Source organism: Chaetura pelagica, unplaced genomic scaffold, assembly GCF_000747805.2.
Source record: "Chaetura pelagica isolate M959 unplaced genomic scaffold, ChaPel_1.0 scaffold31, whole genome shotgun sequence".
Taxonomy (NCBI): domain Eukaryota; kingdom Metazoa; phylum Chordata; class Aves; order Apodiformes; family Apodidae; genus Chaetura; species Chaetura pelagica.
Genome location: NW_009952481.1, coordinates 3,787,616 through 3,807,089, shown reverse-complemented (window position 1 = coordinate 3,807,089; position 19,474 = coordinate 3,787,616). Strand labels below are relative to the sequence as shown.

The 19,474-nt window shown below is 42.6% G+C and overlaps 1 protein-coding gene across 1 annotated transcript in view; it reads right to left on the bottom strand.

The window, feature by feature from the left end:
• The window catches only part of PDZD2 (PDZ domain containing 2), a 137,109-nt gene that overhangs the window by 20,737 nt on the left and 96,898 nt on the right, over positions 1-19,474 (bottom strand). Inside the window, exons 6-14 of the mRNA XM_010008740.1 lie at positions 14,085-14,196; positions 11,962-12,110; positions 11,261-11,380; positions 8,876-8,990; positions 7,112-7,185; positions 6,727-6,946; positions 5,569-5,686; positions 3,291-3,423; positions 296-377 (exon numbers count right to left, since the gene is read on the bottom strand). Coding sequence (XP_010007042.1) covers positions 296-377; positions 3,291-3,423; positions 5,569-5,686; positions 6,727-6,946; positions 7,112-7,185; positions 8,876-8,990; positions 11,261-11,380; positions 11,962-12,110; positions 14,085-14,196 — 1,123 coding nt within the window. The remainder of the gene's footprint in view (positions 1-295; positions 378-3,290; positions 3,424-5,568; positions 5,687-6,726; positions 6,947-7,111; positions 7,186-8,875; positions 8,991-11,260; positions 11,381-11,961; positions 12,111-14,084; positions 14,197-19,474) is intronic.

Genomic DNA, 19,474 nt, shown 5'->3' with positions numbered 1-19,474 from the left:
TTCCCTACCAAGACATGGTCCTTCCCATTCATCCTGAAGAGAGGATAGACCAACCACCTCTTGGCAACCCTACTTTTATGGCACCCTAGCAAAACAAAGCAAGTAACATGAGCTATAGAATTGATCCACACTAAAAACATGTTTTTGCTAAACTTTCTGCAGTGGACAGTGATTACATCCCCTAAACTGTTCTACTGTTTTGATGGCCCTCAAAATACTGGAGAACCCAAGAGCCTGTCCTTAAACCTTCCTGCATCTGGAACAGGACACATATTAGCAGAGAACACACTGCTACCTGTGACGTGAGAGGAACTGGTGTCCTTGCTCTCCCGGTGGGTCGTACGTGCAATTGCTTCATCCATCTCCTGTTCAGAAACCTGAAGTCAAGTGGAAGATAAGAGATCAAACCGGGAAGATGAAGATCAAAGTGTGACCATTTATCACTACAGATACATGAATCATTTCAGATATGGTACTGTTTTTAAAGATGCAGTAAAGAAGACCTAGCTGTCCCGGTGCGCTGCTTCAGACTCCCTCCATGACGCTCTCCTGCAGAAACCAGTAGGCAGAAGCCTGCTGACTTCATGAAGACTGCATCCAAGTGCCACATTACGCAAACAAATAAAAGAGCACCAGACTGAAATCATATTAGGCCATTACAGCACAATTTTAACTCAATTAAGTGCTGTACTTTGATTTATTGAGAAAATATTAGTTTAAAATAGACAAAGACTGCTTTGTACAAGCATACATCAGCAACATAAGATATTCTGCACGCAACCCACCGGAAGAATAGCAGACTTCCTGAGATACTAGCTGTCTTTTTAATTTTTGTTTCTCCTTTCTTTTGAAAAGAAAACCTAAATTAGTTAATTTTAATGAACATTTCTCTGTTTAAGTATAAATACTGTTTTACCATATTTACTAATTTTGTCCTGAATTAATGCTATGCACTTAATTCTTATTAATGGAAAATTCCATAAAATTTTACAACAGAAACAACTATTCTGCAGGAATATCTATTTGAAAACTGAAAGCAAGGTAATTCTGTGGAATATAACTTCTACACACATTGCTTTACCTGAATTAAAATTCAGCATAAATAAAGACTAGAAACTTGAATCTTTCTGAACATTTAACATCCAAAATATTCCTAAGCAAACTCAGCAGTTTAAAAATACTTTAAATGCCACATTCACTCAGAATAACAAGAAGAAAGAATATTTTGTGGTATTTCTCTTGGAAGTACATGAGAACACCGAACTGAACATATTCAGCAACAAAATGTACTGTAGACCTTTTGTGTCATAAAACGAGACATTAAGTATAAAAATGTCTAAAACAACACAAGCCTTTGTAGAAACACATCTCTGTTTTCAGCCCTTAGCATGACCTTACAGCAAACCAAAAGCCTCCAGGCTCCTGGGGCACAGGGAGTTCCTACAGGACATGGACCAAGCCCTGGCAGTGTGCTCCAGGACCTTTACACAAACCTTTGGGTACAAGGTGTCCTAAGAGTAAAACTAGGTGCTGGGCAGACTGCTGTATTTCTTTAAAGCTAACTGGAAGTCCACACTTTTGCAAGCTCTGCCTATTTTGATTTTTAGCATCCTGTACTCCTCAAACAGATGAAACTGGAGAGCTAATTCCTCGCTACCATCGGCAGGCTGGGGCATTACTGAGAGCTACTAAAATAAAATATAAAATAAAAAATCACACACACTTCTGTAGATTCCCCCAGTGCATTATTGAGAGCTAATAAAATAAAACATAACATGAAAATCCACACATTCTTCTGTAGATCCCCTAGTGCTGTCAGGAAAAAGGGAGACAGAGACATGATTATAAAGACCTCATATGGACACTTACTGAATAACTGAGAACTTAAGTATTGCAAATACTTTCCATGACATTTATATTCTCTCCAGCTTTTTTTTTTTTTTTTTTTTGCATTTCTTGGCAAAGGTTTTGTTGTCATTTTAAATATCACTTATGAAAAACTGTAATAATGTGCCACTTAATAGTTTCCCTCTGTTACTGAGTAATAGCAAGCAATTAGCTTAACTCCGTTCATCTTCTCAGCAGATACCTAGTTAGGTCACTCATCAGCTTTCAAGCCACCACCACAGCAAGACGAAGGATGGAGGAAAAGAGGGCAGGCTCCACTCCACTCCATAGAGTTTTTATTTCATGCTACTTACAGACTCTCCAAAAAGTCTACATGCTTTAATAATGTAATCAAATTGAACCATTGTGCTGTTCAGTACAGGATACAGCCTCTCTAGAAATACTGTTATCTTAGGCTGTAAGCCCAATTCTTATCCCTTCCATGCTTACCTTTTAGCTAACAGAGCCTCAGCTTCTTTCTTTTTAGCAGCACAAGGCCTCACAGCAATGATAATAAACTCTGGGCAGCAGACCCTTATTTGTCTATTGTTTGTGTATTTGATTTAGTAGCATATATGCAATTAATTATAAAATAAGAAACTTGAGTTATCCGAGATACGGATTTATTAAGGCCTCTATTTGTAGTTATGAGTTCAAAAGTCAGAGCTCTCTGGACCCACTAATGCAAATATTTTTACAGCTTCTTTCTTGTTTAAACAGGAAGGTTTTGTACACTCATAAAATTCTTTGAAATATTGAAAGAAAAGAAGTTGTTATTCCCTATAGCTTGGTGAAAAGGCTTTTATCTTCTATCACCAATTTTTAAAATATTGCTTGCAAATACTCACTTTGTAAACATAGTCTGATTTCCAAATTTCCCCTGCACAGATTTCACAGTAGCAATACATTCCAGATTCTCATGTTTTAATTCCTGAAGGAAAACTTTGATCTTTAGACATACTTTACTTTTCTAAAAACAGTATTCCTGCTACTTTATTATAGGTGATCAGTTCAATCTGTTAATGTTTATATTCCTCGCCCAAAATTATACTGTGCTCAAAGATAAATTAATTGCAAAATAACTTTTAGGAGGAAGAGGACTTGTGCCATATTTGTGTTGCCACTTGGTCCAAGTACTGAGAAGGATGGGAACACTTCAGTCAAGCAGTTCCAGGAAAACTGCATTTGATCAGTGGGTGATTAACTGAAAAGCAGCAGGGACAGTCCAGCCTTGCTACAAATTAAAAAACTGAAAGGCATCATTACAATCCTGACTTCTTGCACAACACATGCCATAGAGAGAAAAACCCAGCGTTCTCTATTTGCTGCATTCTTGACAGCAAGAATCAAATCACTGTGCCAGATGCAAACCATGCAGATCCGCCAACATGTTTCTTCCTTACCTTTGGGTTTGGGTGCCGACTAATGATGAGGCTGACGGGACCTGGACCACACTCGCTCAGGATGGCGTAGGCTTCACTCAGCGCCGCATGGCGCAGACTCACCGAGTCTGCCTCCAGGATCTGGTCACCCCGACTGAAAAGAGACACAGGGCCAGTTCATCCCAGCCGCCTTTTGCAAGAACATTTGTGCTTTCAACTGATGGGCCAAACTTTTTCAAAGATACAACTGTCTGGAAAAGATCTGACTTGCAAGAAGCCAGGCTTGCTCTTGGTTCCAGTGACGTGAATGCTTTTAAGTCCTGCTGACTTCACAGGGGAGGTCCAGAGATTCCTTCTGAACTTACCATCAGTGCTACAAGCCCTAGTAAATCAACAGAGAAAAGTGCCTGCATTTGGACCGAGCTGAAAGCAAAGTTCAGCTCCAGTTCTGTATTCTGATACTTGTTGCATACAGAAGAGGAAAAATTGGATTCAGATGGGCTGCTCCCTTCCATCCTATTGAGTTACTTAACACAAACACTGATAAGAAATTCATTATTTAGATACAAGTTTATGAAATGACTCCAGGAAAAAACTGAGCATGATAAGCTTGTATTTGCTTCAAATTAACATAGAGAAACCATTAAAAAAAACCCAACAAAACAAAAATTAAAAAAAAAATCTTCTTCTGAAAGGAAATCACAGACAGCACAGACTGTTTAGTTTTGTTTTCACAATTTCTTAACTCCCGCTCATGGTACTCAGACATCTGGAACTATTCAAAAGAAAAGATCATCAACTAGGGATATCATTAAAGCATTCTCCATAATTAGTAAAGCATTTGCTTTAAAGACACACTCTCAAACAATCCACTACTGCTGATTCATGTTGGGTTACTTGTGACAATGGAAATGAGATTGCGCTGTGAGTCCATACGCCAAAGGCAAAATGACAATTACACACAGCAGCTTTCAGTAACCTGTACTTCTGGTACATCCTTTATGTTTACACAGCTCTTATAAACTACACAAATCAAGTAACTTAAGACAGGCACGTGATTGAGAATGGGAGCTCAGAAACAGGAGAGATGGATTCAAACATCTTCTGGTATTACAAAGCCAGTATTTGACTAACGAATTTTTTAAAAAATTAAAACCATCCTGTTATGTTTTGGCTTGTTGAGCCATAAACCACTGATGGGACAACAGAAGCAATGTCTCTAAGAACCAAGCAAAAATCTGGGAAACATGCCTGGATATAGTCCATCACTTAAAGCTACTAAATGATTCAGCTGTTACATACAGACGTAACCAGCACTGCAATCTTTTCCAAAGAGGCTTGGAAGAAAGCAAGTAAGCATTAACTGCTGTCTCCTATATACATTTCTATATGGTAAGAACTTCCAATGGTTTTGGCAGGGATGCCACCACAAAATCTTTTCCCCTTATTTCAAAACAATCAAATTGCTCTATCACCGTTCTCCTGGTGAGCTAGGAAACAGAAAGGCACAGTCTACCCACATGAAAGCTCAGCCTCCCTGCACCAGTCCTCAGGCCACATGTTCAGTAGGATCATGCAGTCCCAGTGGGTCCTCAGCACAGCCTCTCCTACCAAGCCATGCTCCCAGCGCCCACAAGCATTTATGCAGAAATGCAGAAAGGTGGAAGATGGTTTTTAAAAGTGAAGCCTCCAAGAAAGGAAGAGCAAATAACTTCCTGTCACTTGATCCAATGTAAAGCACAAGGGAGCCCCAGGAATGACTGCTTCTCCTTCTTAAGGATCCTTAAAGACATCCAGACTCCAAGGCAGAGTAAAGGAGACAGGCAGGTCAGCCTGCAGCAATCCCACCAGACAGCAAGAGTAGAAAAAGCACTGCTGAAGCCATGGGCACAGTCAGTTGCAAAAATATCTTTCCCATTTAAGAGGCTTTCAGGTGACTGAACTTCAAGGAGAGCTCTGCAAATTTCCTTCCCATTTGGGGTCTCTGGCTGCAGCTCTCATAAAAAGGCATGAGACTGCACTTCTTGCTGCTCCCCTTTCTCAAAGGCTGCTATTAGGCTCAGCTTTCTGTAGAGAATTAAAAAAATCCACAAACTTTAATGATTGTACTGCTTCCAACACAGAGAATAATGCTTCCCGGGTATTTAATACTGCTTTGGAATGTCTTTATTTAAATGTTTTCTTTCTGGTGAACTCTTAAGTATAAATCCCCTCCCTGCTACATCAACCAATTGGTGAGAACAAAGCCTCAACCGATTTTATTGTAAAACCACTCCAGCATGTTTTTGCTTTAACTAACCTTAATCTGCCATCCATTTTAGCCACAGATCCTGGGGCCAGGCTGTGAATATATATCCCTGGAGAACTGTTTTCCAGAGTGAGACAACAGGCACCAATGCCGAGCCCAACCCCTGGCTCTGTGAAAAACAAAACGTACAAAGAGAAGTAGCAGATTATAATCACACAGGACATGCAAGTGTTTGTGTTCCCACATCCCATCCAAGACCGCAAGTCATGTATTGTTTCAGGGCTGGCCTTAGGTGCAGTCAGTCAGGAAGCCAAGACCAATAGTGGAAATCAGCACTGAAAATATCTGATCCTGACTGTTTTCAGAGATCCATCACTCCCAGTAAATTTTCTGTGTGCCGTGGGAACGACCTGGAAATGTTGCACAATGTCTGATCTGGTCCACGGCACAAAGGAAGGGGGGCAGCAATCCAATAAAGATGTCACTTAAAATTATTGCAGAAAACTTGATCACAGAAGATGCTGCCAATTTTACTGCTCTCTTTTGTTAAACAACTGCATGAGGCATGAATAAAGGTGAGGCATTATCTCGGTTCAGTGATTACCTCTGTCCACTTCCACCTTTGCTTTTCTTCAGGTAACAGCATTCCAAAAGGAGGAATTGCTGGACATTTTACCTTCTCTCTCCAAATTTTTATTCCAGCCTTTAAAACGAGCATATTTTAAGCCTTTAAAGTAGGCACATTTGTTCCATGACATATAGCATATGGTCTAAGTTTATCTTGTGCATTTATTGACAGTAGGACCAACCATCAGGCAGAAGCACAAACAGCTCACCTGGGCAACTCTGAGCACTCTGCGCGGGTTTGCCTTCCCCAGAGCTGCCCTTCACCAGGAGGGCATGGCCATCTGGGCTGCTGAGAAGCTGATTCACATTTTGCTTAGGTATCCCACAGCTTCCCCCTTTCAGCAGCGTGGACACTGAGTGCTATGTGTAAGAATCTGCTGACTCTGGAGCAGCAAAATGTAGAAGGGGAAACTCTGCAGAAGTTTTTGTATTAAGAGCATGTTCTTCTCCCCCATCCTGTGGCTCAATATTAGAAGGACACAGGTAGGTGCCCCAGATGTTGGGAATCTCCAGTCTATTCTCAAAAAAACTCCCCTCAGAAGCAGGGATTCATTCCCCAAGCCCGTTTCAACTGACCCTCACCTTTATTGAGCGTGACGTCCATGACAATCCTGTCTTTTGGACCGGGTCCTTTGCGGCTGGAGGAGGAACCCTCAGGCTCCTCGGGGCCAGGGCCCGGCATTCCAGCGCTGGAGCTGGGGGAGCTGGAGCGGCTCAGCAAGGTGGGAGTGGCGCAGGGCGTCAGGCTGGGGCTGCGCAGCCGCGTGCGCACCGTCAGGGTCACCACACCTTTCTTGAGTTGCTGGAAAGACACCAGAGAACCCCACTAAGGTGAGACGATACACCAGCATTTGCCAGCCAACCTGCACACAGTGACCTGTGGCAGCAAAGGAATACAAAGCCCAAGATATGAAGTGGCACCGAACAAGAAGAAGTGTGGATCTCCCTCATACTACTTCCATGTTACCTTAAACCTCTGAATGGCCTCCTGATGGGTCAGTCCTTGCAGAGACTCTCCATTAACTTCTAGGATTTCATCCCCTGGTAATTAGATACCAAAAAAATGAAGTCAGGAACATACAGACCATAGAGATGTAAAAAAAACCCTTTGTGTACAAAAGACGACCTGCTACTATGAGTATTCCAGTTAACTGCTCAGTAAAAAGCCTTTTACTGTTCTCAGCTTATTTTCACTTGACCTAATGTCTTTGTGAGTTAATAGTGATGAATTAGCAGAGTAAAGACTGTTCTTTAGGAAACATTGTTAATCTGGCATTCTCATACTAGCAAACAAGCTGAAAACACTATGGATTTTAACTGAGGTCTGGAAATAAATGCTTATAACATGAAGTCCAAAGTGACCATAAAATTCCTTCTTTTGTGAGCAACAACAGGAGTAATGACAATCTAAGTGAAACATTGCAGCACATCACTCCAAAGCCAGTTCAGACAAAACTAACCATACATCCATGAGCAGAAAGCAAACATTTTATCTTACTAAATACCCATGGACAGAGAAGTGTGTAGCCCACACGCTGCAATAGCAAATGCCCTTCGCACCCCAACGAACACGTCCCATCACATTTCTACCTACTTCCAGGAGCTGGGTCGTACTAGCTATACACAGCAGTGTGGATCTACTTTATCAAAAGGAGAGTCAGCATGATTCAGATCCACTTTCTGCAATTTTACTTGTATCTGTGCAAAATCAGATGTGGTGATGTCCTCAGCCAAGTCTACCCCTCCTCTCCCTGCCTAGCTTCATTGAAAAAAAGAGTATGTGAGCCCTGAATAGCTTGCAAAGGCTTGCTGGGTTTATGGGACAGCTGCTACTTATTGGCTTCCCGTGGCAAGTGCACAAACCTATGCTGCGGGGACATGAGCTTCCCTCTGACAGCAAGTGTGAGAATTGGCACCAAAAGCAGCTTCAAATACAACAACTGTGATGAGATGCAAAGAGGAGAATGATGATTATGAGAAGTAAGACAGAAGCAGCTTGAGAGAAGTGACACTGGAGCAGCTTTCTGTGAAAGAGAAGTAATGCAGCTCCTGCAGAAGAGTTGCAAACTACTGCTCTAAACTCACTGTCACTTCGTGTTTTCAACAGTGTGTAACTGTCTGTCTGGCACAGCACTCGAACCAGGGTGGAAATACACACAGAAGAGCTAAATGTCCAGCTCAAAGATCAAGACTGGAAAAGCAGTAATGAAATCAGGATATATTCGCTTCCTAACCAGCTGGGTGATCCTACTGCCAATCTCATCCTTCCTTTTCTTATTCTGGTTATGACTCTTGTTGATTCATATCAAAATCATAACAAGAGGCTCAGAGAGCACAAGGGCCCAAAAACAGCTTCTCCCAAGCACGTTCCTCTGCATAAACCCTTCTTGGATCAGCACCTTTCAGACAGATGTTGGTTGGATAGACATATTTCACTGCTATCAATGATCCCCTTCAACCAAAGAATTGCAGCTTACGGCTTAGGCATATAAAGTTAACTGAAAATTATAGGAAAAAAACCCAATCATTCTCCCCATTTCAATATGCAATATAATCAAGTTAATTGCTATGAATTATCTTCCTGGGGACCAACAAACAGATTGTTTTACATTCTCATCAGCCTCTTACTGATGGCAAAGTGCCTAAATAAAGCTGTACTTGAATTTTTCTGGTGGATTGAAATAAAACCCACTGTGATCCCTTATATACAGTTGGATTCTCTCTACCATACCTTCTTTAAGCCTTCCATCAGCAGCTGCTGCTCCATTTGGGAATATAGTCTTCACGAAAATCCCCATGCGTCCACGAGCAGAATCCTGACCTCCCACTATGCTGAATCCAAGACCCTACAGAAAAGGGTGGGGAAGACACACAGCTGGCACCTTATTCTACTATCACCTGTGTGAGAAAGTATGCCCATAGCATACAAGACAAAGGAAAGATGAAAACCTAAATGCTCCTGATGAATTGCACTGTCATCTTACTCTATGCTTGTATTTCCTCATTTACTTTTGCTCTAACATCAACACACTGATCAGCCCAAAAAGTAGCAGCAGGACCCTTTAGCTGAAAGAGCAAAAAATGTTATTTCCAAATTACTTTTTCTGTAAAAAACCACTGTGTCCATGGCTTTATGTTGCCCTATTCCCATTTCAAAAACTGTAACATATTGCTTTTAAATTGACAGACAGTAGATTCCCACTGCTGAGATCTATATCCAGGATTAACTGCAGTTTTCTCTGCTGTCACAGATCCTGCATTTCCTCAGGAAAACGAAAAGCTTAAGCACATGACATTAGGTCAGTACTGTAATGCCAGGAATGCAGCTGGAAGGGGGCTGGTGTGGGGGGGCTGCCATGCACATGAACATTTGTAATTATTCTGGAGACATGCACCATGTTGTATTTAAATAAATCTATATCAATAAATTCCCCAGGGCTCCATCTAGTAGCTCTTGCCCCTGCACTGCCCCAGCTGGCTGCGGGACTGCCTTGAGAAACTGATCAGTGAATGGATGAGCACAGCAGAATGAACCTCTACCCCCTTCTGCTGAGTTATTTCCCAGCCTAATCACTTCCTTAATCCATTTCACCCCCTCCCCCTCCATATTTCTCTTTTCACTGCCGTACATGTATTTGACAGAATAAAGAGCAAAGTCACTGACCAGGTGGACAAGAGAAGTGGAAAACTGTTGTGCTTCAGTGATCTGAAGCCAAGGTTATTATTAGTGCTCTCCAGCTGAGTAATGCTGCCAGGGCAGGGACTTACACTGTGTTTACAGCCCAATACAACAACCAGCTCTTTTGTTTTACTCTGTGAATATAAAGTAGACTACCACAGTCATGAGCTTCTAATTTGGTAAGACATTACTGATGTCTAGAAAGGAAGCATCCTAGCTCCCCCATGCAACACAAAATAACTGTTCACTGTGCAATCATCAACTGCAACCTACAGAAAGGAGGCTGGCTTCCAGCCACCAACACAGCAACTCTGTGGAAATACTTTTCAAGTCCCAGGTCCACACAGAGATACAAAAGCAAATGTTACTGCACAAATTATACACAGTGCAACCCCTAACAGAGCTGACCACTCACTCAGGTGAGTGGGAAGACACACAAAACAGCAGCTGTTTGTGGTGGTTCATGATCACTAGAGTCTGCATGCTCCCAGCTGCTTCCTAATGCCTTGGAGCTAACATCAGAAAGGCAGGAGAAGGTGGCTTAAAAAAAAAAAAAAAAAAAAAAAAAAAAAAAAGTGAATAAAAAACTAATAAATATTTCCTTGGAAATGTCATGAAAGACCTGAAGTTCCAAAAACAAGAAGTTATAGCAACGGTGAGTCAATCTACCTAGAGAAGACACTTTTCAACTCTTTGCTAAACTTAAAGCACAACAAGGAATTTGTTTTGTATTTGCACTTGAAAGTCAAAACAAGTCTTTTTAGTCCAAAACATATCCATCTGATGAATTTAAAGAGTATTTCAGAAAAAGACATGCATATTTTTAGCATATTTCAATGACAGCTCCAATACCAGTGTGGACTGGATTTGGGAAAACAATATACAATATACACCTACTTAATTCTTGTCTATTTTCCCTCAGAATTCAGCCAGCTGGTATCTCACAAATGCGCAAACAAGTTATTGAGGGAAAAAAAAGAGGATTCTTTGACCCAAAGAATTCAGTGCTCTCAGATAAGTAATCAACCAAGAACTTGTTTTTGGGTTTAACGCTTAATTTGCAGTGGGTTTTTTTTAATGTATCCAGATTCCACAGAGGTAAAATATGCTTGTCCATAAATAAGCATGCAAACAGGTACTCTTCTGTAGCTGTATCGAGTTTGCATAAACATACATATTTATAGATCCATTATTAATATTTGATACCTCAGTAACGACCAGATGCACCAAATCAGAACGAAAGCCACCCTGCGTCAAATGTGTGACATCTCTCCCATATTTTGCAGGTTTGGAATTCATGTTTGAAAATGGGATTTGTTTATCAATATTGTTATTACTTTTACTGGCTACCTTGTGAGCTGCTGGAGCATAGGAGACACCTCCTAAACACCAGCTCTTTCTACATGTCAGAAACCACCCACATGCAGAAATCCTCACCTTGCCCTGCCCTTTCATCAGGACGATGTTGGAAATGATGGACGGCTGGGTCAGTCTCCATGGAGATTCCACTTGGGCAGCACTGAAGGAACGTGTAGACTTCTTCACAATGTGGTAGTCCTAACAAATATTAGCAAACAAAGGAAGGCACTCTGATTGCTTGGCACAGGCACTGGGAGATCATGCCAGGAAAACTGCATGTGTTGGGGAAGAGGGATGGGAGAACCTTACAGATATATTCAGAAAAATGTTCAAGGGATGAAATCCTAACTCATTACAGTCAAAGTGAATCTTGCCACAGTAATTTTCCTGCATTTCGCACAGTAGGATAGTTTTGTAATGTACCAGCCACATTTTAAATTAAAAAGATTAAGGGTAGTCTCATGATAATCATCAAATGATTAAAATGAAGAGAAGTAGGATTTTTTTAAAGTCCTTAGATCTCTAGAACTGCAACTCATAAAATCAGCCTTAGGACCCTCTGGCCACAGCAAGAAGTACTCCCCTTCACCCTCCTCAGACCAAAGAAGGTCTCCATAGATGACCAGCACATCCCACTCCAGTATCCAGGCCAAGCTGCAGTCCCTGTGATGTACCTACATGGCCCTGCTTCACCAACTTTGCTTCTATGAGCTCCAGACAGAACTCGGAAGAACTGGGCACAGCGAGGTGCTCAGAGCCAGTCCTGCCTTTCCACCCACCTGCCTGGCTCCTGCTGACTCCAGTTGCTGGGGCAGAGAGTGCTTTCTTCCACCCCGGGAATATTTCACTGCTATTTCGTAATTCGATTCACCATTTTCCACCGTCAGCTCGTCATCTTCTCCCACGGACTCCAAACGGGATCCAGCACCTAGGGGAAACCACAGAAACACATTTCACAAACATCTCAGAGCTGCTTTACCCTCTTGCCAGCACACAATAATTGCTTCCTGTAAATCCCAGCTTAAGCAGTGCCTTAAAACAACACTATACATTTTCCAATCAGGCGGTTAGAAGCTAATTTTGATCATCATCACTTAAAGACTTCTCCTGGTGTCACAGGTTTTCCATCATCTTTCAGTGATGCTGAACTCCTTAGTGCTGTCACTCATGGTAGTAAGGAAAACCAGAAGATAATTGAGCCAGTAGCTCAGGGATAGAAAATAAATTCAGCTGTTCTCACCCAATGGCACTTGCCAGTGCACTAAGCTCTCAAACTTCATTTATTTAAAATTAAAAGACCTGACACTGTAACAGTATTCATTTCTGGAGGTGTCATATCACTTTGAGGGAAATTTTTCTGGAAAGGAAAAAGGAAAAATGTGCCAAATAAACGTTATTTTCTTTCCTTCTGGCAATGATCCTAGTTGTCTTAAGGAGCAGAAGAGTGCAGAGCTCACATTAGAAACAGAATTATTTGTCTTGAAGGACATCCTGTAATTAGCTGCAGCATGCCCTGCTCCTCACACTAGGGCTCCTCCAATTCTCATTTTCTCCAGGGTCCCCACAGGACCCACAGTCACAGCAGTTCCTGAACATTTATCCTTGCCATTTCCCCCACCATGCAGGGAAGGGACGTTAACCCCTCTTTTACAGATGAAAACACAAGATACAGGCAGGCCAAATTCACACAAGCTGGATTTCATGACGTGGTTAAGGTTACTTTAAACAAAGACTAAGCTGGCCCTGCCACAGAAAGGGGCAACTCTGCTTTCCTGTCATCCTCACTGCCCTGTCCCTACCCTGGGGATGGGGCTCACAAGCCATGGGCTGAGGTACACCTGCTGCAAATTTGAGGAGAGCCCCCAAACCCACTTTATGTCACCTCCTCCTCACCTGGAGGCTGTGCAAGCATCACTGCCAGTACCAGGGAAGGATGGAGCAAAGAGCTGGGGCAGCTGTTTGTTTTCACTCACCATTAAAGCTATTTTGCCACCACATCCACAGACAGCATTTCTACTCACTGCCCAGGGAGTAATTTAAACTGACTCATTCTTTTGGGGTGTGGAATTACCTCTGGTTTTAAAGTTCCCCTTCCCTGGGCACCTCTGCTACACAAAACCAGGACAGCTGCCTTGAGAGGACCCAGCACCCTGGCACTTCTGCACCTACAACCACCCCATTCCCGTCACCTCTCCCTCTCTTCTTCTAAGAGAACAGTCATATTTCTATGTTTTCTGCCCATCTCTGAATGCAGCTTCCCTTCCCATGCTGCAGCCCAGGCTTGGGACCAGGCTGGAGGATGTTCCCGACTCACCCACAGCCCAGGGGCATCAGTGCTTGATCCCCACTGAGCCACCAACACACAGCCTCAGGGGACACAGGCAGAGGAGCTCTTTGGAGCATGCTAAAAATATCTGAGTAAATGGAAATTAAGGTGAACGTAGGAGGGAGGGAGACTTGGAGAGTATTAGGGATGAAAATATGATTGAGCTCTGCACACAGGTTACTGTTAAAACCTGGGGACAAAGCAATAGAACATTTCAGGAGTATTCTCCATAATAGGTGTTTTGGTAATGGCATGTTCAATTATGTCCCCCACCTCAGTATTAGAACACATGGAAGCACGCGGGGTGTAAATGTTCAAAAAAAGAGAAACAGAAGAGAAATGAGGGGTAGGGGGGGCACAGGAGGAAAAGCTTCCAAAATTTTGCTTCATCTTTCTGTCCTTACAATAGCTCAACTCAGGAGGCTGAATGCAAATATCTTACAGTGGGGATTTTCCTTCCAAATTAAACAAATATGATCCCCAAAGGAAAGAAAATCTAACTCACTTTTAGAGAGTTAAAATAAATACACAACACAAAAATTCTATTATTGCTATCTTCTATCAACATGGCTTCACCTTGGGATCGACTTCTGTATTTCAGTATGCCACTTCCTAGAGTTGGACTCTGGTTGTTTCCTTTGGACACTTCTGTACAAACTGGATCTTGAGACTTCTCAGTTTCCATCATCTGAAAAGAAATAATAAAAAAATCCCACTGATTTACTTGTAAACCAGAGAAGTGGATGGAATACCTCTCACATTTATTGAGGGACAGAAAGTTCACATCACCTTTTTTTTCCAAAACATATCATTGCATTAAGCCATCACATGCTTCTGTAAGTAATTTTTAGCAAAGTCTCTGGAGACTATTGCAAGTCTTACTGATGAGTACACCTACAGCTCAGCCTGGTCAGGAGTTCTTTGCAGAGAACCACACTGATGTCCACAGAGTGCCTCCAGCATCCACTGCACTTCATTCAGATGCTTCCACACGCATTTTACCAAACTTTTTAAGTAGCTTTTGTTGTAGTGTGTTCAGCTCAGCATACTTCAGAGACTTCACATCTTTATATAGAAAACCGCTTTAAAGAAGTGTTATTTTTTACTGTTAGCGTCCGGAGTTGAATGCTGATGCATAATGGATGAAAAGCTAATTTAACAGAAAGTTATGAAGATTACAGAGCTGAGCAATCAAAAGCCTGGAAAAGCACAACACAGATTTACACACGAACTCGTAACCCCACCAACCTGAGTAAATGCACCATGTCAGAAGGAGTCTGTTGACCCACCATATTTCGCTAGATGCATGTGACAATACAAGGTGACAATATACAGGGCTGCCACCTTCTGCAGCATGGCCACACGCATCCATGCGGTCAGGGATGAACAGAGCTGCCCCTGTGCAAAGCCTGCAAAGACCCTCCCCAATCCATGCATTGTGGAAGACCCCAGTGACTTCCTTATCCACTCACTGGTGCCTTTCTTGAGGCTACACCAGTCAGGTTTTCCTAGACGTGCAGCTACACAGCAATCCTCAACACACACCCCCCACACACACTAATTCTACTTTTTCACCCCATCACCCATAGGATCACAGAATCATTAAGGTTATAAAAGAACTTTAAGATCATCAAGTCTAACCATCAACCCAACACCACCATGCCTACTAAACCATGACCTAAAGTGCCACGTCTACATGTTTTACGAACACCCCCAGGGATGTTGGCTCCACCATCTCCTCTCCTATTACTTGTTAATGGGCAGAAGAGACCAACATCCACCTCATTGCAGCCTCCTTTCAGGTAGCTGTAGAGAGCTATAAGGTTGACAAGAATTTCACATATAACCACTGACTGGTTAATAGGACTCATCCAAAGAAGAAAATAACTAAATGAGTCTGAGCAAACCAGGGCTTACAATTTGGCCATCCCAATGAGGGACCTACCACAGAAAACATGTAAGATACCCCATCAAAAAACCCACCCAAGAGACTCAAACCACCAGAGATCAGGCCATAGCTGAAGTACCACAAACTCTACTTAGGAGAAACAGAGATTCCTAAAAGACAACAGAAGTCTTCAGAACTGAGCTGGGACTTCACAGATCGCACAAAGTCACACTGGAATTTACGATGTAAGCAAAAACAGCTGTTACAAGGAAGAATGCCTCCCTTGTAGAAACGTAGAAATCACTTGTAAAAACACACAAAAATAATGTAGCTGGTGATATTAAACATGTGCAAAACAACCACTACTCAGAAGCAGTCTTTGCTCTCTGGTGGAGAAATATTTTAAATCTAGGGATGGAGAAAAACAAGGGGGGACACAAAACCAAAGCAGCCAGCTTCGTCAGCATGCTGTTTATCCTAGCAGGCAGGGATGGGTTCAATCTCACTTTTCTAGAGCTGTGCACAACCCAGTTCGAGTCCAGAGCTCTAGAGCTGCTTTACATGCATGCACATGGGTAGTCACACCTGGTGAGACCACACAGCTCCCAGCTGGACCACCTCATTCACCTCAGCACATAGGAGAAAAACATGAGTTAGTCTGCAGCAGCTTACAGAGGGATGCTGAAATCACCACTGCTGTGGCCAATTTCCACCCAAGCCTGGGCTCAAGGGCAAACTATTCAGTACATCTTCTGTCTCTACTACATGGGGTTTGGATCTGGTTTAGAGCTTTTTTGCTTTTATTTTATTTTGAATGTGCAGCAGAAGCAAGTACACAGGCATTCTGCAATTAGATACCTTTGTATCTAGTGAAGTGAGAGTAAGAACATGAGGCAATTGCCACTTGCCTTAAAACAGTGCACCTCTTGCCTTCACCTCATCACTGCTTAGCCTACAAACAGCAAACCCCCAAGCCCCAAGTGTGATCTGCAGAGAGCCATGTGTGGGCAAACAATGCAAAGGAAAGCCTTGAGGCATTCTCAGTGGCTTCCTGAAATTACATTTTATGCAACTTAGATTTAGACTACAATAAGAAGTAAAAATATCTGAATTACCTTTGTCTATGTTTATTTCTTATTTTAGCAAAAATACCTGCTTGTCACTATTCCTAAACACGCAGGGAAAGACACTCTAGCATTTGCAATTAAGTAGATATTCTTTAAGTTATTGAGCTTGTCTAACAAAACACCAAGAGTTTTATCCTACTCATAAAACCTTTAGAAATCCAATCCACAAAACTCCCTGAAGTCATGTGTCTGTAATCTTTGGCTCTCTTGAAACTTAGACAAGAAGAAAAATCCAGCTCCACCTTATCCCTCTGGCCACACGAATGTATCGCTTTACTGTCTTGAGGTGGCTGCCCGAATTTAACCGTGCCATTTTAATTTTCCTCACTTTCAAGGAAATGGAGCTTATTATTTCAGTTCTGTACACCTCTTATTAAACTAAACCAATAAATCCTGCCCAATGCCATTCCAGCATTAAGGACAAGGGGAGCTTTAATGGGCACAGTAGTTCGAAGGGAGATCTAAAAATAGAACCCATTTTGCCAGTTCATTAAGCAGCTCCAGGATCAAGCGACGGTGACATCTCAATTGATTTCAAAGGAAAACGGTGCTATCGCGGACATGCGGTCCTGGCATCACACCAGAATGAACAACTGCCCCCAGAGTCCTTGCTCGGGCAAAGCTCCAGCATGACCAGCCCCTAATTAGGCGAGATGAGGAGCAAGACTATGAGAGTCTGCATTGTTTAACCACAACAGCTTGGCAATCACCGCCGATCTACATAAACAAGGCGGCACATGGGATGACACAATTTAATAAGCAAACTGCTTCACTGCTGCCGCTGTGGAGCTCCTAAGCTGCTGCCTGTACCATCATCAAGCCCACCCGACTCCCCGCAGCACAGCCTGATGGCTTTCTCTGCTGAGAGCAGCACACAGACAAGTTTAACCAGACAGCTAGGGAGCAAAAGAGCAAGAGATAGCTCGAGCCATCTGTGGGATGCCAAATTCAGCCCCACCTGCACTGTCAGAAAAATACCACCAGCCAGCCCACTGCCCTCCTTCAACACAGTGATGAGAAAGAGGAACCACCACACCCCTACACATGGCAACCCTGCACAAGCTTCACAGGTTAAGTCCTCATCTTCTTCAGTCAGCTTATCCTTGATCAGCACTGCTCCAGATGTATTTAACCATAAGACACCCCAATGCCACTGTCTGTGGGCAGCCTGCAGGATGAGCCCAACACATCTCCATGAGCACTAGATCCTTCAGAGAATGGTCCAAAATGCCCAATGCAACTTGGGTTCACCTTGTCCCTGCACTGTCATTCTTCCTAGTACCTCAATGCCTTGATGGCTTTAGCTTTTCCAAAAGTTTTGTAGATTTTCTTAGAACATCTATTATAATTTTAGTTTTTCCAGTTATTTGTGTAATTATTTATTGCTTTCTAGGGCACAGCATGCTTTAAGCCGTAAATGTATCTGAGAGGCAGGGAGCTCCTTTTACCTCACACAGAAAGTAAAACACCTTCACTTTCAAATTAGCTCTTTTTCAATTTCATTGAATCCAATTCCCAGGTAAATTACAAACTACAGCACTATAATCTACCAGAATTAACACTGCAAATGATGCAGAGGACATGGATTTTCTAATCTTGGCCAGCACTGAGTTTTACATGGCTTACTGCTCGCTTTTAGGGCATTTAGGGCTTCATGTTGGCAGAGAAACTGAGTGTCCTGATTTGAAGCTGCCAGCGCAGACAGCAGCTCTGCACATCGGCCAGGACAGGGACCACCAGCACAGCTCCAGAAGGACTCAGATTTGGACTATATTTAGCAGTGCTGGTGAAACAAAGCACTGTCTGCCTTCTCCAGCAGCTCGTCTGGGAATTACCCAAGCCAATACCACCAAGTCCAGTCTCGGCTTCCTCTTGCCTGGATAAAGGGGATGGGAACCCGAGGCCTCCATTACCTCATTATAAAGAAAGTGTTGGAAAACTCCCACTTCATGTGCAGCAGGAGAGATCAGGAAGTCTGATAAAGACTCAAGAACTGGAACAGCCCTATTTTCTCAATAGGTGGAAACGCCAAATAAACAAAACAAAAGCCTTTAAAGTGGTCTCTAAAAACGCCTGGTCTATCACTCTACCAAAAGTCTGCACTCAAAAGCCACCACTGTAACACAGCACTTGCTAGAAGAGGCACTACTGTCAGATCCAGGAGGTACAGCCACCTGCAGTGGTTATTTTTATGGCTCTTTACCAACTCTGTAGACTAGTCACACACAAGCTTGCCTGCAAAACATAAACCGGCACTCCCCAACACAAAGCCAACACCACAAACCCTCAGCAAACAGACTGGAAACACACTGTGGTAGAGTCAAGTTGCTCTCATCTTCCAGAAGCCTCTGTATTGTACAAGACACCCCCAGAAACTTCTTCAACATGTTTGACACCTCAACGTGGTGACCGTGGCTCAGAAGACACCGCCAGGTTGTTGACGTAACAGGATCCCAGCTGCACTGGGACCACAGACTCACTGGTGCAATGTCATATTTATGGCCAGGGCTGCAGTTAAGTAAAGCAGGTTTCATTATCAGGTTTCCCAACAGTCACTAACATTATTATTTATGTTTTGAAGAGGCAAAACTTCAAAAACACCCTTTTAAATAGGAAGCAATGTGGGAAAAGGCTAATGCAGCTAAGAAAGAGATATCACAGAAAACACATGCCTTGGAAAAAGTAAGATGCTCCCAGCTAAACACTTTCCAATCCTTTTTGGACCAGATTACTCTTCTGCAAAATATTAAGATTTTCACTAGAAACAGCTTCTAAGCTGGAGGAAATCAAATGCACACATTTCTGAAATGGTGAACAAACAGATTACTGCTGCTTTCTTTTTTATGCTTCATCCTTTTTTCCCCCCAAACATCAAAAAGCATGACACGTTTGCATGCAGTTTAATCAATGCCCACGAGATGTCTCCATGTGCTGCAGACGGGTCCCAGAAG